This window comes from Sminthopsis crassicaudata, chromosome 2, assembly GCF_048593235.1.
Source record: "Sminthopsis crassicaudata isolate SCR6 chromosome 2, ASM4859323v1, whole genome shotgun sequence".
NCBI lineage: Eukaryota > Metazoa > Chordata > Mammalia > Dasyuromorphia > Dasyuridae > Sminthopsis > Sminthopsis crassicaudata.
Window position 1 is genome coordinate 336,878,487 of NC_133618.1, and position 23,618 is coordinate 336,902,104.

General features: G+C 35.7%; 1 protein-coding gene across 2 annotated transcripts in view; it reads right to left on the reverse strand.

The window, feature by feature from the left end:
* Window positions 1-5,527: 5,527 nt before the first annotated feature.
* The window catches only part of DCAF5 (DDB1 and CUL4 associated factor 5), a 141,827-nt gene continuing 123,736 nt past the window's right edge, over window positions 5,528-23,618 (reverse strand). For both annotated transcript variants that reach the window (XM_074290471.1, XM_074290472.1), the window contains one exon: window positions 5,528-7,584. In XM_074290471.1, the coding sequence (XP_074146572.1) occupies window positions 5,827-7,584 (1,758 nt within the window). In that variant the 3' untranslated portion in view covers window positions 5,528-5,826. The remainder of the gene's footprint in view (window positions 7,585-23,618) is intronic.

The window sequence follows — 23,618 nt, forward strand, 5'->3', positions numbered from 1 at the left end:
ATCTTAGGGTTTTAGTGGGTTTAGGGCTTTACAAATTAAAAGATTTACCAGTGTGATGTACATTCCCTTCAAACAATGTATTGATCCTTCAAGAAAGGAAGATATGTATACATTAACTTTAGTAGCATAGTACCAACTAAAAATGTTAATGCAATCTTAGGCTTCATTAAGAGTGACATAGTTTCCAGGTATAAGTGACAGATCACCACACTGTACTCTGCTCTTGTCAGACTTCAGAGTATTATGCACAATTTTGGGGACCACAGTTTAAAGACATTGATAAACTGAAGTTTCCAGAAGATGGTGAAGGAACTTGAGCAGATGACATTGGAAGATTAGATGAAGGGATTCAACACAGTTAGAAAAGAGTACTCAACAGAGATCTGATAGTTGCCTTCAATTATCTGACAAGCTATAATGTGGAAATTAGATTTGTTCCATTTTATCCCAAAGCACAGAAATGATGGTCAGGATGAGAGGTGTTAAAAAATAAAAAGCTTGGAGTTTTCACATTGAAAAAAAAAATGAAAAAGGTGAGATAGGAAAGTCTGTGGAAAAAATCACATACCAGAAGAGATGCTTGGTCAAAATAATTTTCACAGATGAACTATACTAAAAGGACTTACAGCTTATTCTCTGATAATTGTATTTTAATTGCTATGAATCCTACCTATCCTACTGTAAGATCTCTTCATGGCCTTGAGATGATTAACTGGATCCCCAAAAGTTATTCCTTCTAGTGAGCAATATAGAGGGAAGAAAGCAGAGTCAAAAGCATAACATTTATAATTACTTGTTCAGTCATGGTTGATTCATCATGACCCCATTGACCATACTATCTATCTATGGTATTTTCTTGGCAAAGATTAGAGTGATTTGCTATTTCCTTCCCCAATGGATTAATGTTAGGTGACTTGCTGAGGATCACATAGCTAGTGACTGAGGTCATATTTGAACTCAGGTTTTCCTGATTCTAAGCCTAGCATTTATACACTGAGCTATTTAGCTGCATCTATTAAATTATTACAATAAGTCTAAAGTAAATGAGAGCTCCCTTTCCCCCCCAAAAAACCCTCCTACATACATACAAAGCCAACCCTCAGTTCTAATAAGTCAATGTTGGTACTATGATACTAAAGTTAATGTATACATATCCTCCTTTCTTGAAGGATCAATACATTGTTTGAAGGGAATGTACTTTGTAAGTTAGATTTGTTTTTTTGAATCAAATTTAAGTGTGTCAACATATTTTCAAAAAAGATTTCCTAACAATTTGAAATCTGGGAATGAATACTATTGGCAGCTTCTATCAAGCTGGAAAGGTTTTAGATACAAAATCACTAGTAAGACTGTAGGTGGGCTGTTTGAGGACCAATTTAATTAAGTTCAGAGACATTACCAGATTGACTTCAGGACTTCACTGTGGAGGAAGTACAACATACCAATGAAATCATGGGTCCTTGAAGTATCAAACACAGCAATTTGTAATAGATCTGTTTTGAGCAGGTTCACTTGACATGTATTTCTTACCTCATAGAATTGATGCATTCCTGCAAAACTGGCTGAAAAGCAAATTTCTATAAGGTTAGTTCTATCCTTCTTTTCTCTTTATTTCCATTATAAGATGTCTTCATGGTAGGGTGGCAGTGGAGAGAAGCACCCAAATGATTGGAATTAAGATATTTTTATTTACTATTTAACTATAAATATGGCATAATTTTCTAGAATCATAATCTAGTACTTTATTTTAAAAAAATATTTTCCTGATTCCATTTTCTATTACTGTAGTCCTGCAGATAAACATTTCTATAACAGACTAAGCCCCATATTTGACTTTTTCAGTGTATTCTAGCCAAAAGGGGCTAAGAAAATCCATTTCTGCCATCTATTCATACCCACATATTTCCCACTTTTTTTCTCCTATGGTATGACTTTTACTAATCTTTGCACTTTTCATTCCAGAAAGTTCAAAATGTCAAAAGTCAAAACTTAATTTATTTAACATCTTCCCAGGTTGAGCAAGCATGAGCTAATTGAACTGGCTAAAGATTAAGATTTGAATTCAGGTTTTCTGATTTTCAAATCCAGCATCTTTTTTTTTTTCTGATACAATATTGCTGCCAATCACTTGGTCTCTGTGATAATGGAAGTTAAGTTGACATACCTCCTTTCCTATATTTTTCCTTCTTGATGATCTCTGATCCAGGATTAGAAATTACAGTTAAATTTATAAAAAAACATGGAATGTTAGGTTCTTATTTCTTCTCAGTTCTTAGCTAGCCAAGTCTGCTAATGAATTGGATAGCTTTCACCTAGCTGGAACTGCTTTCTCTCTTCCTCTGTTCTTGAAGAGTTAAAATAGGAAGAAAGGGTCTTTTTGGGCAACTCTGTTTTAAGGAAGAGGAATACGTGAGCAGTTACTAGGGGATAATAGATTTATTTTTGTACATACATGAGAAGAATTTATTACTAGAAGAGAAGAGCAGGGCTTCAAGAAAGGCAAGGTACTTTGCCATACAAAAACAGGAGTAATTTTGAGCATGTTAAATCAAAACCAATTGCAATTATTATTTAAACCAATCTAGAATCTCATTTGCCTGCTATACCAAAGAGAAAGATAATAACTGTGGCTAAGAAAAAAAGTTAAAAAAAAAAAGTTTTCAGTGACATTTGCTATTTGCTAGTTAGCTATCTGAATGCACAGGATGCAATCTTTAAATTTTGTAGAAAATAAAGCTATAGATAAAGCACTTTAATATTATTCTGTGCCTTTGGCTTAATCATTAAAATAAATGGGGTTATAATTATCATCTCCAGAGTAGTATCTTAAACCCTGAATCTGCTATTGTGGAAAAGGATTTCAGGAAAGAATCTCCAATTTTTAGGGACTGTCTTCTTGAGGAATCAAATCTCTTGTGTTGTGCAGAATCTTTTTTAGAATGCCTTCTAGTAAGTGTTGCAGAGAGAAGAAAGCAGAACCAAAAGAACAATATGTAAAGATTACAACAATGTAAATCTTAAGACAATGACAGAAAATAAAACTCAGATCTAATATAAGAGTTAATGATGGAACTGTACTGTCAAAGTTAATGTGCACAGCCCTCTTTTTTTTCTTTTTCTTTTGGGGGGGACAATTAAAAACATTGTTTTTTCAGAGACTGTACTTTGTAAGGGGTGGAAGTTGTTTGGGTATGTGTGTTAGGAAGTGTTTGCTTTATCACAATAAAATACATTACTTTAAAAATGATGTAATTTAAAAAACTGAAATTTGGGATGTTAAGAAAGTGTAGAAGGGCATGGTCATTAAAGCTCATTTCCATTAAAATTCATCTCTTTTGACCGAAAAAAAAAAAAAAAAAAAAAGCTAACAGGCTGAACTTCCCTTTTTCCTTTCAGAGATTTGGATAAGGTGATTACAAACAAGGTTTAAAGGCTCTGAAAGTGGAAGACAAAATTTTGCAGTTTAAGAACTGCAACTACTAAACTGGTTATCTTCAAGGAAACACAATCTATCTCTCTAGGACAATTGACTTCCTTGGATAGAGTCACTTCTGATCATTTGTTATAGAGAAAAACCAAAAAAGGAAAAACCTGGGAGGTAGCAGACAAACACACACTGAATGATTATCTTTTGTATATGAAGGATTAAAAAAAACTTTTCAATTTAATAAAACTTTGCAAAAGCAAAATTCTTAAAAATTACTTGGGCTTATCAAACCAGAATTTACAGTGATCTGTGTATAATCAAAGAAGACAAATCAGAAAGCCATCTTGATTACAAATCTGAAAAAAATTCTAATGGTTGTTACAGAACTTTTCTTCCCTTCTTCCAATAAATAACATTTGCTCAATTTTGAGTCCTTCCCCACTGCTATTCACACTGTTGATAGAAAATATTTCCTCTCCCCTCTCTCATTCCTTTAAGGGTGTTTTTATACATAAGTTGCATCATAACATGTCAGATGTATCTTTAGCTTTACAGAAAGCTTAGTAAAATGACACTCCCTTCTAGCTTACCATTTTTTATGTAGTTCCCTCAATGCCTAAAGGTGATTAAATTTCTTTTTTCTCCAAACTTTGGGAGTTCTCTTTTCTCACTATCACACCCTCATTACCTTTTTCCTTCCACAAACCTTTATGTCAGTCAGGTTTTGGTCTCCTAAAGTCTCCTAGCAAAAGGAAAATGCTTTGCACACTAAAAGACATCAGGTTGAAAGTCAGATACTAATTTGCAGATCTGGTTTCCAGCACCTTTTGACCAACAAAAGCTTTTCTTTTTTTACTCCTTTGCTCACTCTAGATTTTCTTCACTTTTCATGGATCTCTTCTTCTCCAGCTGATTATTCCATGGATTATATTGGGCATATAGAACCATGTTTTATATTTCAATGCATATCATATATTCACTATGCTCAGGTGTTTCTAATCACTACATGGCAGCACTGTGAGTCTTTTGGTCTTTTCCCTTCTCCCTTCATAAAATTCAAAGCACTGCAGCTTTATCTAAGGAACATTAGTTTATGATCAACTCTTCTCCTTACATTTTTCTGCCTTGTAGATTATCCAACTTAACAGGAACTTGATACTTCAGGATGCACACTACAATGCGGGAGCTGGATCATGGATCCTATTCATGAGCAATTCTAAGGAGTTTCAAATCAGACTAAGTCTGGTCAATGGGATTTGTGACAAATTAATTGTATACAATACCACTCTTTTTCTCTTTCAACTAGATACTCCTCTCCACTTGAATGGCTCTTAGTTGCTCATCACTGAGAATTCATGTTAGTAGCGAAAGTGCAAAGATCTTAAAAACTTCCTTCTTTTATAAGAAATTCTTCTTCTCCTATAAGTCTAGCTCTCAACACATGGGGCCAAAGAAGCACCTGCTGGCTTTTGTTCAACTGGGATCTAAGAACTAGCACCATATTGGTTACAGCGCATGACCCACATGTAGTTCCAACTTAATGTCTTCATAAAGGTTATGTTGCAGCATTACCAAACTTGGAAACAATGAAATTAGGAATACATACTCTCCCTGAACCTAAAAAAGGCCATTCTTTCCTATAACCTCTCATTAGTATGAAGAATGCTTTAATGAAATATATCCACATTAAGTGCTTTATGAAAAAAGTGCTACATATAGAAAACATGGAAGGCTTCACAATTTTCAAAAAAGCAACCATGCTCTTCTCATCAGCACAGTCAGTGGACTGAAGGACTTTCCATTAGCTCTCTACTCTGCCCTTTCAAATGCCACATCTCTATAGTTCCTGCTCCAAACAGGATCCCATGTAGCAGTTACCCCTCATCAAGACCAGAATACCTATGACGTGTAAACAGTGAGGTGGCAAAAAAAATATACATCTATATATTCTTTCAAGTGGAGAACTAAAAGAAAAATCTAACTCAACAGTCAGGCAGAGAGGCTGAAAACACACACACACACACACACACACACACATTCTCTCTCTCACACACACACATGCCTGTGTGCACACACATACAAGAACAAGTCAAATGTCTCAACAAGGATTTACTTTAACAGAACCTCGCACAGGTACACTATGCTCAAGTCTCACTAATAAAGGAGTCACTTGAATTTTTTTCTTTATACAGCACAAGCCATTGGCCAAACACTTAGACCCATCGCCGAATGGAATGGAGCAGCATCATAGACACAACATTTTAGACCCTGGCTCTATGTGCCTTTAATACTTTTTTCCTTTTCCTCTGTATTTTACTAAACAGGGTTTTTTCTTGTTTTTTCTTTTTTTTTTTAATAGGGTTCTTTCTGTAGGCTCTTTTCCCCCCCTCTTGCATTTATCATGTTTTTAATTTCTTCTCTGAGCAGGAATTTTCTGAATCTGTATCTTCCAACTCCCCTCGGTGCCTTTTGAGTCCACTTCGTCCATGGTTGCCCCTGCTGTCTGGCAGGTGAGGTTCAGTTAGGTCCTCTTTCGTACCAGTGCTGTGGTCCTCACAGTCCATTTCAGATAGATGGCAGTCTTTGTGCAAGAGTGCTCCAGGCAGAAGCACGTTGTCATTGTCAGCATCTGAGTGTACTGGGGAAGAGTGGGTGACTGCCTCTGACTCCCCAAAGTTCTGTCCATTGTTGTGGAGGTGAAGGGGTCGAGGATGGAAGTGTCCGTTGTTGTGGTTGGGACAGACAGTTTCAAGGTTTCTCTCCTCACTGTCGTCAGACTGGGTCCTTGGACAGCTAGTGGGTCCACTTCCGAGGGCCAGGCAGGATCCTTTAGGAACTGTGGACAAGGGCTGCTCCTCAGACCGCTCACTCAAGGCTTTGCAGAGGGACTTCCCATTGAGCTTCTTGGTCTCAAAAGTGTGTTCGAGGGAGCTGGGATTACTGGCACTCTGGGATGTGCCTTCTTGTTCTTCTGCACCTGCATGGCTGTCAGGATCGCAGCCTGGGCCGTGGCTAGGACTTGTGGTAGGACTGCCTTCTTTCAAAGCTTCCCTGCCTTGGCCCTCATTGGGGAGCTCCTGGCTGCCGTGGGGACTGGCAGCACTTAAACCACTTTTGCTGGATGAAGGGGTGATGTGGCTCTTCTCGCTCGTCCCAGGTTTGCCCTCATCTGCCTCCCCCCCAACTCCTAAGGAAGTCTCTTCATCTTTGCTAGTTGAATATGAGATGTAGGAGTAGTGAAGCCATTTGTAAGCTTTGTAGATTTTCCGCTCCACCGACTCCATGTCGGAAGCTGGGGATGCCCGCCCTGGGTGGGTCTCTATGTTTGAGGTGCTGCGCTCTGGGGAGGAGGCTGGGGAGGAGGAGAGGTCATCTACCTTGATCTGTGGGTAGTCGTAGTTATCTTCTCCAATATAGGTCCCGGCGTGCTTTGCTGGGGCACCAGGCCTGTCATCTCGTGGAGGCTTCTGTCGCCGCCTCATAGCGTTCCTTTGGCGGGTGGACGTGCGCCTTTCATTCAGCTCCTCCTCATCCTCAGTGCTACTGCTGCTGCTGGAACTACTAGACTCATTTTCTTCAGGGCTGGGTGATCTGGGTCGGGGGAAGAGGTCGGTATCCAGCTCGGCCTCACAAGCGTTCTCATCAGAATCTGACTCATTGGAGAGGGCCAGGAGGCGCTTGTCTTGGTATCTCCGCAAGGCAGACAGACGCTGCTGTCGCGAGGCCACATCTTCGCAAGATGAGGGTGGGGGGGATGCTATCGCTGTGGCTCCAAGGGGTCCCAGGTGGAAGGCGGTGTCGGCTGGCTCATTGGCCACGGGGGGTGGAGAATGGTGCAGGGAGGCAGAGGACTCGGAATCGCTGTAGCCCGAGCGCTCACTCACCCCTGCGTGCAACTGCAGGATGGTGCTCTCACTGAGGTCACTATCGGAATCTGAGCTCCAACCCTCGATCTCCCGGCGTACCAGAGAGTCAAAGAAAGCCATCATCCGCGGGTCTTCTTGGACTGACTGGTTGGCGTAGTCGTGAGACAAGCCACTCCCACTGTTCAACACAAGGCTGATATATTCTTCATGGGTATAGAGACAGCGGGAATCATCTTCAATTCGACCATCGAGGTCTCCAGTGCAACCTGGTTGCTTGTAGGGACTCCATATCTGGAAGAAAAGAAAAAGAAACAGATCTGAAAATATATGAAAGAAAATGACAACACAGGACATAAGACTCTTGCCCTCTCTTATTTTTACTTCACTCCTTCCCATTAAAAAGTTTAACATTGTGATGATGCTTTTTATCTTCTTACATCATGATTATTACTGGATATAACCTACTCTGCCACTCACTGTGTGACTTTTGGGAAGTCACTTAACTTGTTTGAGCTTCAGCTTTCTCATTTCACCTTGGAGAGGTGGGGAGGGAAGGAGAGATAAAGAGAAACAGGGAGGGATGAAGGGGAGGAAGAGAGGGAAAGAGAGACAAAGAGACAGAGAGAGAGATAAAGAGAGAGAGACAGAGAGACAGAGAGAGAGAGAGAGAGAGAGAGAGAGAGAGAGAGGATTAACCTAGGCAACATGGTTTTCTTCCAGCTTTAAATCTAAATATAAAACCATTGCCCCTCTCTACTTCTGTGTCATTTGGCAAATCACATGGCCTCTCTATGCTTGCTTTCCCCCATCACTTTGCATGAGATTAGCAATCCAGACAGATGGATGACATTCTCTTTTCTCTTTTCTTCCCAGTGTCTCTACTCATTCCTCCCCCCAAACCCTTCAGAGACCAGTACAATATAGTAGAAAGAATAATGAATTTGGAATCAGAAAACTGGGGTTTAAACCTCAGCCTTGTTGAGTAAAATTACTTAATTTTTTCTAGATCTGAAAAATGAAGGGAATGAACTAGATGATTTCTGAATACCTTTTCAACTCCCAAATTAAATTAGGTAAGACAATGTAGAAATTAATTCATAAGCATTTATTAAGCATTTACTCTGTGCCCAGCATTGTGCTAGAGATACAGATAAGGGTAAAGACTATATACATACCCTCATAAGTCTAAGGAAGAAAAATATAACTAAAGGGCCTTCCACACCTATGAGGATTTGAGTTATCTTTAAGAAAGCCAAGGATATTAAGAAGAAGGAGAGCACTCAAACATGAGGAAGAGACAGTGCAAAGGCAGATAGCAATAGCATTTGAAGACTAGAAAGGTAGAAAGGACAGCCAGGTTATGAAAGGCTTTAAGTGTGGAGCAAAAGATTTTATATTTGATCTGTGAGGTAAAAGGATGACATTAGAGTTTATTCGGGGTGGGGGGGTCTGGCAGGGATGAGAGTGGGGATGTGTGACATGGTTAACATCTGTGCTTTAGGAAAATCATGTGCGCGGATGAATAGAGAATAGACTAGAATGGGGAAAACCTTAAGGCTAAGAGACCAACTGAAAGGCTATTATAACAGTCCAGGCAAGAGGCACTGATGGTCAGAATTAGGATGATGGCTTTTCAAATGAGGAGAAGAGAACATATAATAAGAGGTGCTTCTTCCTTTATAACATCAATAAGATCTGGCAATGAAGTAGATTATGTATTTAAGTAGATATATGCATTATATAATATGTGTATATAGATTTAGATACATAAGTAGATATGTATATATGCGCTATGAATGAGAGTGAAGGGTCAGAGGTGGAACTGAGGCAAGTCTAGGTTATTGGGAAGATGCTGGTGCCATTAAGAATAACAGGGAAGTAATCAGGAAATAGGGAATGGAAATTTTGAGAGGAAAGAGAATGAGTTCTGTTTTGACATGGTCAATATGGGATGTCCATGGGATTACCTAATTTGAGATGTTCAAAAGACAGATGGTTGGAGTTCAAGAGAAAGCTTGGGACTAGACTTACAGAACTAGGGAGCTTCTGCATTGATATAAATGAACCCATGGAAACTGATAATATCAAGAGAAAATATAGAAGAAAGAAGATCCAGAGGCCCTTGGAAGACACAAATGGTTTACATGACAGGGATGAAGATCTGGATGAGAAATGGTCATATGGTGGGAGAACTAGAAAATAGCAGTATTACAAAAACCTAGAGAAGAGGGTACTCTGGAGGTAGTAATTAACATGCTGTCATAAATGTCAAGAATAACAACTGAGAAAAGGACATGAATTTGCCAATTAAGAAATCACTTGAAAGTTTCAATTGAATGACAAGATAGGAATCCAGGTTGCAGAATGGTAAAAAGAGGGTAAGAGAAGAGGGGATAAAGGCACCTTTCTCAAAGAATTTGGTTGAGAAAGGAAGGAAAGATATAGAATGACAGATGGTATGGTTGAATCATTAAGTTTTTCTAAAGGATGGAGGAGATAAAAAAATGTGTGTAGGTGTAAGGAAGGTACCAAGAGATAGGGACAGAATTAGAGATAACAGTAGGGGCAATTTGCTGGAGAAGACAAGGAAGGGTTGAGATCAAGCGACAAGATCTTACCAAGCAAACTTCTCTTTAGAACTATCCCACATCACATCTCCCTGAGAAAGTTAATATTTCAGTCTGTTCATTTATATTCCCCAACTGCAGTATTGCTATTTTTAACTAATAAGTATTGCTTGCACTTGCTTTAGTGAGAATAGTCAACAGCCTACATTATAATTTCATCTTTGCAAAGGCAAGCACCATTACCCAGGAAACTGGCTTAACAACCAAGGGTAACCAAGTTCTACAACATTCTGTCCAGCTTCTAGGTCGAGGCCAGTCACAGCCCTCACAAAAAAGAAACCACCTCAGCCCCATCAATAAATTAAAGGGTAATTTTCTTCAGTCTTCTGCCTATCCCCTATTATTTTGAAAAAATGGGAAAAAAAGGCAGGCTCAGCTCCTATACATTTCATTTATTGGGAACAGGAAGAAAATTGATAACAATGTGTGGGATTTTCCAAATGTGACCAATCAGTCAGGAACATAGGTGAGTTTGAGTTTTCAAGTTAATATTATGAACTCTCATAATATTATTAATATTAATTAATTAATATTATTAATAATATTAATAATCATCATCTGTATCCTTTCCCTTGCATTTAAAAAAAATTTATAGGCATTATCCATGATAGTTTATTGGTATAGGGATTGTACAAACAGAAAAAAAGAAAGATGGAGACTCACAAGACACTATGAATAAATTTATCCAAATATCACAGACCTAAAACTGGAAGAAATTTCAGAGATCACCAACTCTAGTCCAACCCTGGCATTTGGATGGGGAAACTGAAGGTCAAGGCAGTAGTAAGTGACTTAACCTTAGAAAATGGATTGAAAGCTAGGTTCTTTGAATTTAGAGTTTGTGCTATCTACCTATCAGAATCAGAAATTGCGACAAGAACCAAGGTTTTCTGATGCTCAGATTAGGACTCTATCCTTTTAGGCCACGTTTTATATATATATATATATATATATATATATATATATATATATATATATATATATATATATATATATATATATATATATTTAATTATTATAGCTTTTTATTGGCAAAACATATGCATGGCTAATTTTTCTTTTTTCTCTCTTTTTGAGGCTGGGATTAAGTGACTTGCCCAGGGTCACACAGCTAGGAAGTGTTAAGCTGCCCCCATGGCTAATTTTTCAACATTGACTCTTGGAAAAACTTCTGTTCCAGGGGCAGCTAAGTGGCGCAGTGGATAGAGCACCAGCCTTGAATTCAGGAGGACCCAAGGTTCAAATCTGGTCTCAGACACTTAACACTTCCTAGCTGTGTGATCCTGGGCAAGTCACTTAACCCTAGCCTCAAAAAGAAAAAAACAAACAAACAAACAAAAACTTCTGTTCCATCTTTCCCTCTCCTTCCCCCCAACCCCTCCCCTAGATGGCAGGCAGTCCCATACATGTTAAACATGTTAAAGTATATGTTAAATAGAATATAAGTATATATATTTATGCAGTTATCTTGTTGCACAAGAAAAATCAAGAAGGTAAAAAAATAACCTGGAAAGAAAAACAAAAATGCAAGCAAACAACAACAGAAAGAGTACAAATGCTAATTTCCCAGTGTTCTTTCACTGGGTGTAGCTGGTTCTGTTTATCACTGATCTATTGGAACTGATTTGGATCCTCTCATTGTTGAAGATGGCCACATCCATCAGAATTGATCCTTATATAGTATTGTTGTTGAAGTGTATAATAATCTCCTGGTTCTGCTCATTTCACTCAGCATCAGTTAATGTAAGTCTCTCCAAGCCTCTCTGTATTCCTCCTGTTGGTCATTTCTTACAGAACAATAATATTCCATAACATTCATATACCATAATTTACCCAACCATTCTCCAATTGATGGGCACCCATTCATTTTCCAGTTTCTAGCCACTACGAAAAGGGCCACAAACATTTTGGCACATACAGGTCCTTTTCCCTTTTTTAGCATTTCCTTGGGATATAAGCCCAGTAGTAGCACTGCTGGATCAAAAGGTATGCACAGTTTGATAATTTTTTGAGCATAATTCCAAACTGCTCTCCAGAATGGTTGGATTCTTTCACAACTCCATCAACAATACATCAGTGTCCCAGTTTCCTCACATCTCTTCCAACATTCATCATTATCTTTTCCTATCATCTTAGCCAAGATGAGGTGTATAAGTGGTATCTCAGAGTTGTCTTAATTTACATTTCTCTGATCAATAATGATTTTCATATGAGTAAAAATAATTTCAATTTCATCATCTGAAAACTGTCTGTTTATTATCTTTTGACCATTTATCAACTAGAGAATGGTTTGATTTCTTATAAATTAGAGTCAATTCTCTATATATTTTGGAAATGAAGCCTTTATCAGAACCTTTAACTATAAAAATGTTTCACATTATATCTTTAAAATAAAAGCCATTTAGGTGTTTAAAACAGCCAGCTTCTTCAGAGGAAGGTGGTATTGGTAGGGAGGAGATACAAAAAACACTGCACATGGCAGATGTTATGCAAAAAAAATTCAAGTTGACAGTAATTAAGCTGTCACTGCAAATGAGAATTATTAGATTCACCAGTCCAAGTGGCCCAGATAAGCTCATACATATTAGCATGTAGTCATGGCAATGATGATTCTTGCTTGACGAAGATGACTATCTTTAGACAGCTTCTAATACAAGTCCCCTGAACCTTCCTAACTTTCAGCAATGTTAAGAGCGCTGCTTCCACGGGTGAAAACTCCATAGAATTTTGCTCTAGCTTCCTCTTGTCCTTTTAGCAACTCTAAGTAAAAGTATCACCACTCAAAAGATATTGCAGTTCTAGGTTTATGAAATAACTTCCCACAACATTCAATTCAATTTCTTAATCTTCAAGTTTTTAATTTGCTTAGTTAACTTTCCAGCTTTTAGTTTTATAGATTTATCTCAAAAGGATATGGGTGATAATACTACCATGAAATTAGCTGGACAAGAGAATTTTGCCCTAAATTACTTTTGTAGAATGCCTTAAGAGCCTCATTTAAGGGAGCAGCTAGGTGGTGCAGTGGATAGAGCATCAGCCTTGAATTCAGGAGGACCTGAGTTCAAATCTGGTCTCAGACACTTAACATTTCCTAGCTGTGTGACCCTGTGCAAGTCACTTAACCCCAGCCTCAGGGGGAAAAAAAAAAAAAGACAATTATTTCCATAATGTTTTTTACAATCTTTCACATGTCCATTTCTAGCTTATAAAGGTTAAAGGACAATGTCTAACTGGCTTTGAAAAGGAGTTCAAATTGTGGTTTCAAAATATTAACTAATTTTTCATCATCCCAGAGTAGACTTTGGTAATATAAGAGGAAAAATTGTCTGGAAACAAAACTTTTGGCACAGAATTAAATTCCATGTTCTCTTTCTAGAAGCTCCTTTCTCAGCTCATGAAAGTGAATTTTTTCTCAGCTCCATTTAAAAAATGGTTAAATGAAAGCAAGCTCACAACATTTTTATTTAGGCAAAAGAAAAGAAAGCATGTAAAGAAACAAATATAAAAAGTTTAGCCCAAATTATTAAGGTCTTCCACATTCTCTTCTAATATTGTAAGAGTGATCTCTAAATGACCATCTGTTATTCCCTCCTAGACATGTGTTTAAATAAATTTCTCACCATTCCTTGATATATCTTTCACCCTATTCTTTCAAAAATTCCTCACTGGAGAATCCACAAATATTGGGAGTGTAACAAATTACCAACAGAAGCTAATTTCAAAGACCTCCAGAAAAGATCTGTTTCAATTGGGCACAGAGAAAGACAGGCCAAATGCAAGCAAGCGCAGACACCAAGTGAAGGCAGCGCAGACTTGGGGTGGTGTGGGCTCCATGGAATATAGCAGTGTTGGCTACTCAGCACTGGATGCAACCCAGTAGATCAGCAGAGAAGTTATAAGACATCCAACACAAACACAAAAGGTAAAAAGTGAATCCCAAAATGCCAGAATTTCACAGGACTTGGCCATGCCCACTCAGCACCAGGAATGAGTCAGCATTGACTCAGCACAGTTTGTAAAGGAAGCTTGGACAATCTCTCTTGCCCTAAAAGCAGATCTTAACTTTAAAAAAAAAAAAAATTAAAAAAAGCAAAAAGAACCCTGACCATAGATAGTTTTTATGATGAAAAATTAGAATAGATTTCAAACTCTGAGGAGACTAAAAACAGATCATCTTTAGATGAAGCCCCAAAGGATGATATAAATTGGCCCTCATCACATAAGGTTCTCTTAGAAGAAATTATAAAAGATCTTAAAAGAGAGCTGGAAGAAAAAATGGGGAAAGGAAATGAAAACTTTGCAAGAGGGTTTGGAAAAGGCAACAGAAATTATCTGAAGAAAGTTCACTATAAAAGAGACTTAGGGGATGGAAAAAGCATATAACTCATTAAAAAATAGATTTGACAAAATGGAAAAAGAAAACAATTCCCTGAAAAAAAGAATTTGTGAAATGGAAAAAAAAAATCCATAGACCTCATTTAAAAATTCAATTGGACAAATACAAAAAGAAGTAAAAAAAAAAAAAAAAAAAAAAAAATTCACTAAAAATCAGAACTAAGCAAATGGAAATGAATGATTCAATGAGACATCAAGAATCAATCAAACAAAACAAAAAAAGAAAAAAAAAAAGAAGAAAATATAAAATACCTACTTGGGCAAACAACTGACCCAGAAAATAGGTCTAGGAGGGACAATCTAAGGATAATTGGATTTCCTGAAAATTATGATGGAAAAAAGAACCTAGATACTATTTTTCAGGAAATCATCAAAGAGAACTGCCTTTGATGTCATAGAACCAGAATGGCAAAATAACCATTGAAAGAATTCATCAAGCACCTCCTGAAAGAGACCCCCCAAAATTAAAACCCCAAGGAGTATTGTGACTAAATTTCAGAATTATTGGACCAAGGAAAAAATATAACAAGCAATCAGAAAAAAAGCAATTCAAATACCAAGGATTACCTAGGACCTTGCAGCTTCCACCTTAAATCAAAGGGCTGGAACCTGATATTCTGAAAGGCAAAGGAACTTGGAATGCAGCCAAAAATAAACTAACCAGCTAAACTGAGCATTTTTTTTTTCAGGGAAGAAGATGGATATTCAACAAAATAGGTGAATTCCATTTATTTCTGATGAAAAGAACAGAGCTAAACAAAAAATTTTGACCTTCAAATGTAGAACTCTAGAGAATTAAAAAAAAAGTAAAAAAATCTTGAGAATTGTATTTCTGTTATGGGTATACATAGAGAATGCATACATAATTTGATTTTACTGTTATAAAAATAAACTAGTGGTAGAAAGGGGTTTGTACTGAAAAAAGGGGAAAGTGGAGGCAAAACAAGGGAAATTACATCTCATGAAGAGGCAAAGAAAACCTATTGTAATTGAGGGAAAGAAAGGAGGGGAATGAACATTGTGTGAATATTAGTCTCATCAGATTTGGTTCAGAGAGAATATTAGATATATTTGGTTACACAGAGAAACTTCTCTCACCTTACAGGAAAGTGGGAGGGGAAAGGGGAAAAGGGAAGGGAAAGGCTATTAGAAGGGAAAATAGAAATAGTAGGGAAAAAGCATAAGAAAGGGGGAGGGCTGCTTGAGGCAAGTGATACTCATAAGTAAAATACTGGGGAGGAGAAAAAGAGGAAAAGGAAAGAGAAAAGTATAGTTTGGGAGTAAATAAAATGGTGGGAAATACAGAATTAGTAGTTTTAACTGTAAATGTGAATGAAGTGAACTCTCCCATAAAGCAGAAGTGGATACGCAGACTGGATTAAAAGCCAGAATCCTACAATATGTTGTTTGAAAGAAACACATTTAAAGCAGAGCAATAAAAGTAAAGGCAAAAGGCTAGAGCAGAATCTATTATGCTTCAGGTGAAGTAAAAAAAGCAGGGGTAGCCATCCTGATCTCAGATCAAAAACTGATCTAATTAAAATATATAAGGAAGGAAACTATATCTTGCTAAAGGGTACCATAGATAATGAAGCAATATCAATATATGCACTAAGTGGTATAGCATCTAAATCCTAAAGAAGAATTTAAGAGAGCTGCAAGAAGAAATAGATAGCAAAACTTTAATAGTAGGAGATCTCAACCTTGCTCTCTCAGAACCAGATAAATCGAATTACAAAATAAATAAAAAGAGGGGGCAGCTAGGTGGCACAGTGGATAGAGCACCAGCCTTGAATTCAGGAGGACCCGAGTTCAAATCTGATCTCAGACACTTAACACTTCCTAGCTGTGTGACTCTGGGCAAGTCACTTAACCCTAGCCTCAGGAAATACATAAATAGATAGATAGATAAATAAATAGGTAAGAAAGTAAGGAGGTAATTAAATAGAGCACTAGGAAAAGTTAGGTATGATAGATCTTTGTAGAAAATTGAATGGAGACAGAAAGGAGTAACTTTCTTCTTGACATATATGGAACCTATAGTGACCATATATTAGGACATAAAGACCTCAAAATCAAATGCAGGAAGGCAGAAATAGTAAATACATTTTTTTCTAGATCACAATGCAATAAAAATTACATTCAATAGAAGGCCAAGGGGAAATAGACCAAAAAGTAATTGGAAACTAAATAAACTTATCCTAAAGAACAATTGGGTGAAACAGCAAATCATAGGCACAATTAACAATTTCATCCAAGAGAATGACAATGAAACAACATACCAAAATTTGTGGGATGCAGCCAAAGTGGTAATAAGGGGAAATTTCATCTCTCTAGATGCTTACTTGCATAAAATAGAGAAAGAAGATCAATGAATTGGGCTTGCAACTAACAAAGTTAGAAAAAGAACAAATTAACCCCCCCAATCAAATACCAAACTTGAAATTCTAAAAATAAAATTGAAAGTAAAAAAACTTGAATTAATAAGAATTGGTTTTATGAAGGAAAAAACCCAACAAAATAGATAAAACTTTAGTTAATTTGATTAGAAAAAGGAAAGAGGAAAATCAAATTGTTAGTCTCAAAAATGAAAAGGGAGAACTTTCCACCAATGAAGAGTAAATTAGAGCAATAATTAGTGAATTATTCTGCCCACCTTTATGCCAATAAACTTGTTAACCTAAGGGAAATGGAGGAATACCTACAAAAATATAGATTGCCCAGATTAACAGAAGAGGAAATAAATTACTTAAATAATCCATAGAAAAAAATATCCAAGCCAGATGGATTTACATGTGAATTCTACCAAACATTTAAAGAACAATTAACTCCAATACTACGCAAACTATTTGAAAAAATAGGGAAAGAAGGAGTCCTACAAAATTCCTTTTATGACACAGATATGCTACTGATAACTAAATCAGGTAGGATGAAAACAGAGTAAGAAAAGTATAGACCAATTTCCTTAATGAATATTGATGGAAAAATCTTAAACAAAATATAGCAAAGAGATTACGGAAAATCATCTCCAGGATAATATACCATGACCAAGTAGGATTTATAGAAGGAATGCAGGGCTGGTTCAAGATTAGGAAAACTTTTACCATAATTGGCTATCTCAATAACCAAATTAATAAAAACCATATGATTATCTCAATAGATGCAGAAAATGCATTTGATAAAATCTAACATCCATTCCTATTAAAAACATTAGAGTATAGGAATAAATGGACTTTTCCTTAAAATGAGTAGCATCTATTTAAAAACATCAGTGAGCATCATATGTAATAGGGATAATTGGAATCATTCCCAATAAGATCAGGGGTGAAACAAGGTTGCCCACTATCCCTATTACTATTCGATTTTGTATTAGAAATGCTAGCTTTGGCAATAAAAGAAGAAAATGAGATTAAAGGAATTAGAGTAGGTAATGATTAAACTAAATTATCACTCTTTGCAGAATGATATGATGCTATACTTAGAGAACCCTATAGAATCAACTAAAAAACTATTAGAAGTAATCCACAACTTTAGCAAAGTTGCAGGATACAAAGTAAATGCACATAAATCATCAGTATTTTTATACATCACTAACAAATCCAACAGCAAGAGATACAAAGAGAAATTCCATTTAAAATAATTGTCAATAATATAAAATTTTGGGAATTTATCTGCCAAGGGAAAATCAGGAACTATATGAATAAAAGTACAAAACACTTTCTACACAAATAAAGTCAGATCTAAACAACTGGAAAAATATCAAGTGCTCTTGGATAGGTTGAGCAAATATAATAAAGATGACAATACGACCTATAAAACTCCCAAGAAACTATTTTACTGACTTAGAAAAAATGACAACAAAATTCATGTGGAAGAATGAAAAGTCAAGAATTTCAAGGGAATTAATGGGGGAAAAAAAAAAAAAAAAAAGCAAGTGAAGGTGACTGAGCTGTACCAGATCTAAAACTACATTATAAAGCAACAGTCACCAAAATCATTTGGTACTGGCTAAGAAATAGAATAGTTAATCAGTGGAATAGGTTAGGTTCACAGGACAAAATAGTCAATAACTATAGCAATCTAGTGTTTGACAAACCCAATGTTCCCAGCTTTTGGAATAAGAATTCACTATTTGACAAAAAACTGCTGGGAAAATTGGAAACTAATATGGCAGAAAACTAGGCATTGACCCATACCTAATACTGTATACCAAGATAAGGTTGAGATGGGTTCATGATCTAGACACAAAGAATGATATTATAAACAAATTAGAACATAGGATAGTTTACCTCTCAGATCTGTGGAGGAGGAAGGAATCTGTGACTATATTGATCACAAAATAGATAATTTTGATTATAAAAATTAAAAAGTTTCTGTACAAACAAAACAAATGCAGACAAGATTAGAAAGGAAGCAATAAACTAGGAAAACATTTTCACATTAAAAAATTCTGATAAAGGCCTCATTTCTAAAATATATAGAAAATTGACTCAAATTTATAAGAATACAAGTTATTCCCAATAGATAAATGGTCAAAGGATATGAACATAAAATTTTTAGATGAAGAAATTGAAACCATTTCTAGTCATATGAAAAGGTGCTCTAAATCACTATTGATCAGAGAAATGCAAATTAAGATAAGTCTGTAATACCAATACACACCTCTCAGATTGGCTAAGATGACAGAAAAAGATGATGATGAATGTTAGATGTTAGAAGATGTGGGAAAACTAGGACATTGTTGGTGAAACTGTGAACACATCCAACCATTCTGGAGAGCAATTTGGAATTATGCTCAAAAAGTTATCAAACTGGGCATACCCTTTGATCCAGCGTATTTCTACTGGGCTTATATCCCAAAGAGATCTTAAAAAAAGGAAAGGGACCCACATGTGCAAAAATGTTTGTGGCAGCTCTCTTTGTAGTGGCTAGAAACTGGAAACTGAATGGATGCCCATCAATTGGAGAATGGCTGAATATGTTATATGAATGTTATGGGAATATTATTGTTCTGTAAGAAATGATCAATAGGATGATTTCAGAGAGGCCTGGAGAGATTTACATGAACTGATGCTAAGTGAAATGAACAGAATCAGGAGATCATTACAAACTGCAACAATAATACTGTATGATAATCAATTCCGATGGACGTGGCTCTATTCAACAATGAGATGATTCATCTACACTCAGAGAGAGAACTATGGGAAATGAGTGTGATTCATAACACAGCATTTTCACTCTTTCTGTTGTTTGCTTGCATTTTATTTTGCTTTTTTTTTTAAGCTAGTTTCATTTTTCTTGGGCAGCACAGTAATTGTATAAATATGTATGCATACATTAGATTTATCATATATAGGATTACTTGCCACCTAGGGAAGGGTGTGGGGCAAGGGAGGGAAAATTGGAACACAAGATTTTGCAAGGGCTAATACAGAAGAATTGTCCATGCATATGTTTTAAAAAATAAAAAGCTTTAATTAAAAAAAAATTCCTTACTGGTGATATGTGGCAGCCTGATCATACTTACCATGTGCCTTTCCATTGCCCTCTGTGTGTGAAATTAATTTTTATATCTTCAGAAATTGTTATATTGTTATGTTTTGCTATGTGTTAACAGCAGTAGAATGTTGGTATTAAAAATACTTGCTTTTGCTTTCATGGGAAATTTGGGCTCATTAAAAGGAGCTCTGCAATACCCACTTTCCTATTGTTAAATCCTATGCCCAATTTGTTGGCCATATGTACTATCTGAAACAGATATACATACTGATGGACAAGCAGGGACTTCTTAATTTTGGGGTGTCATGGATCCCTTTGACAGGCTGATGAAGTATATGGACCCCTGCTCGAGAAATATGTTTTTAAATGCATAAAAATACATAGAATTACCAGGAAAGCTAATTATATGGAAGTATAGTTATAAAATTATTTTTAACAATTTAAAAATATATAGAATTATCAGGAAAGTTAATTATATTGAAGTACAGTTATGAAATTATTTTAACAATTACTTTACGGATTATAGGTAGAATGACTGCTCTAGAGAACGTCTATCCAAATGCATAGTATAAAAGAGGCAATAGAACAGTGGGTCTTCCCTGTGTAGATGGACCAATCAGACTTCTCTGGGTGATGTCAGCTCTTTTCAGAACATACTACAACCAAGAATTGTTGCCATTAGCACAATGTCATCTGTAGGGAATTTTATCATCCAAAGGAATCCCTCCTTCAATCTGGGACTCTGCATTGGATCTTTTCCATCACAATGGCAAACAGCTTTGGTGAGTGCACAAATTACCTTTTTTTTCTTTTTCTCTGATCATAAATCAGAGGTTGTTGAGTAGGGTTACTTCTGTTATAACTTTAAAAAATTCTTGAATATTTTCACATATGCTTGGGGGACATCATATTGAAAAATAACCTATAATGTACAATATAAACTCTACTGAATCATTTTTAAAAATCAACAACACAGTTGGATCTTATATTTTCTCTTTTTTCAATCAATTGTGAACTAGTAAAGTTAATGTCTACTGTTAAATATTGCTTTCTAAAATCTTATTCCAAATTAATGATATTCTCATCAAGGATGCTCTTGATTTTTACACTGATTCTCTAAAGATTTTATATAAATGGGAGAAGAGTAGACATAGAGGTTGACAGTTAAAAAAAAAAAAAAAAAAGGGACCAAGAGAATATTATTATAACAGGTACTAAGGTACTAATATCTGAGACTTTTCCCATTCCTTTGATATCTTCCCTCTTTAACTTTTCCACATAGCTTGTATGTTGATCCCTCAATGCCCTAACATTTGGGTCAGCTCCAACACAAATCTCTAGATACATATAGTCTAATCTGGCTTTATTTTTGTTCTCTTTTTTTGTGTGTGAGACTTTTTTAGGCATTTCTATTTGTCTAACAAATACAATCAAGTTTAGGATCCTGATATAATGGTTCCACTATTTTTGACAGAAAAAAAAGTCTGTTATAATAATTTTTACAAATATTTTCATTTTTCTTCTATTTGCTTTCTTCTTTCGATTTCATAATAAAAGCCTTTGGGATGATTTTGCCCATTTGGATATCTTGCCAAGTGCTTCCCCACAAAAACACCTGTTTTTATTCTTTACTGCTGCTTTATGGGATGACTTTAGTCAAATTGTTCATCATCCTTCATAAGATTTTATAACTGAGTTTATATTCTAATCCAGTGTTGTTCTGGTAGCCATCTCTCTTGGTAGACAAGTAAAGTCTGTTAACAAAAGATATTTTATGATTCTTTTGTTCTCATTTTGGCAAGTAATTTACAATGGTAAAATTCTTCATAAAATTATTGAAAATGGTTTTGATATAATTTATGTCCATTTCCCATTTTTAATTGTCAAATATTTATGTGTACACAAATTGGGATTTAAGTTGGTTCCAGTTGCATATCATATCTTTTCTCTCATTATTCTTTCTTCTTGATTTTTATAATTTATGATATTAGCTTTGATAAATAATATCTTACACAGATAAGAGATTTAGGGATAGCTCTCACATCAGTAATTTATCTTTTTTGGTCCTTTAGGTTTTGGTTTTGTTTTGTCATGCTATCTGAAGCTTGCTGTTTATGATACCCTATCAACTTCTTTTCTCAAAGAAAAGTAGATATGATCTAAAGCTATCAGACTTCTGTATGGTCTGTGTCTGGCTTTACTCTTTCTTTTTTTTTAATAATAGCTTTTTATTTTAAAAATTTTTGCAAAGATAGTTTTCAACATTCACTCTTGCAAACCATGATTTCTCATAGATTTTTCCCTATTCTTACCTTTTTCCACCCTTGAACTAAGATACCAAATATCAGAGTATATCCTTACTGAATATGAAGCATCTTCTCAAATTCCTCAGATTTTTCTCTGCCGTTTCATCCCTAACAACTAATTGCAATCATTTTCATGGTAGTCTTTTGGCAAACATCTAGCGCTGACTAAATAAATAAATAAATATCCTATGAAATAATATTTCTCTTTCTCTCTGATGTATGATAAAACTCATTTTCAATTTTTTTTTCCTTAAGGAGTATTTATAAACAATTCTTCCATTTATGTGCAACTTCTTTATTTTGACTTTGTTTAAAGCAAGAATTTCAAGATTGATATGCTTCAGCTCCAACACATCACCTTGGGTGGATCTCTTGTGTTGAACTCACGGGAGGACATGACACAGGATGGATAGGCATAGTTTGCAATCTGTACCATTGCAAGAAATGTTCAAATTGATGAAGTCACAGATTTATTTATGCATTAAGCATAAGAAACTAAAAGTTTGTTAGGAGAATTATGATAGATAATGATGAAAAGACTAAGCCATCTGCTTAGCAGAACTTTTAGTTTTTTGATCTAGTAATTCTCATGTTCAGAACCTAAATTTCCCTAACAGGAAATTCTTTGGATTGAGGAAAATAATGAAACCCTCTAATCCACCCAGTAGTCTGTTTCATCTGAAAGATTAGAAAATGTTAGATGAGAATGAGTCTTTTGCAATAAGACTTCTGACTGATTCTCTCTTGCTCTACTATCATTTAAGACAATATTCAATGTCTTAGGGCCTAGGATGTGCAAAGACTGTGCTACAAAGACAAAACCCAGAAGGTTCTTGCTCTCAAGGAACTTATATTTTACATAGGATTGTTTTCCTCTTTATCCTTAAGATTAACAAGTTATAAGCAGAAACAAAAGAAAAGCTATTTCTCACAAATATGAAATAAAATAGAATTTTGAGAAGGAATAGTGTGAAAATGTTATTCCATAACATGTACTCTTTTTGATTCAGTAATACTGGCTGCTTGGCTATTCCATGAACCACATACTCCATTCTCTTGGCTCAGGGCATTTATTTTCTCTGGATGTCCTCCATACCTGGAATGCTCTCTTTCTTCCATTCTGATTTCTCTAGTTTTCTTTAAGTCCTAACTAAAATCCCACCTTCAATCTTCTCCAACCTCTTAATTACAATGCAAGAACCTTCTGGGTTTTTCAATATGTAACTTGCTTTGTCTATATTTGTTTGCGTGTTGTCTCCTCCTTTAGACTGCAAACTCCTTGAAGGCAGAAACTATTTTTTTTCCTTTTTTTTTTTTTTTTTTTTTTTGTATCCCTGGCCCTTAGCACAGTGTCTGCCAGAGAGTAAGCATTTAATGTTTATTGACGGACAGTATATAAGGTTCATGAGGGAAAAGAAGGGTAAAGAAATACTCTCAGAGTTTAACTTTATAGGCAGGAATAGGGTCTGGATGTTTATTCATATACTTAATTAGAACT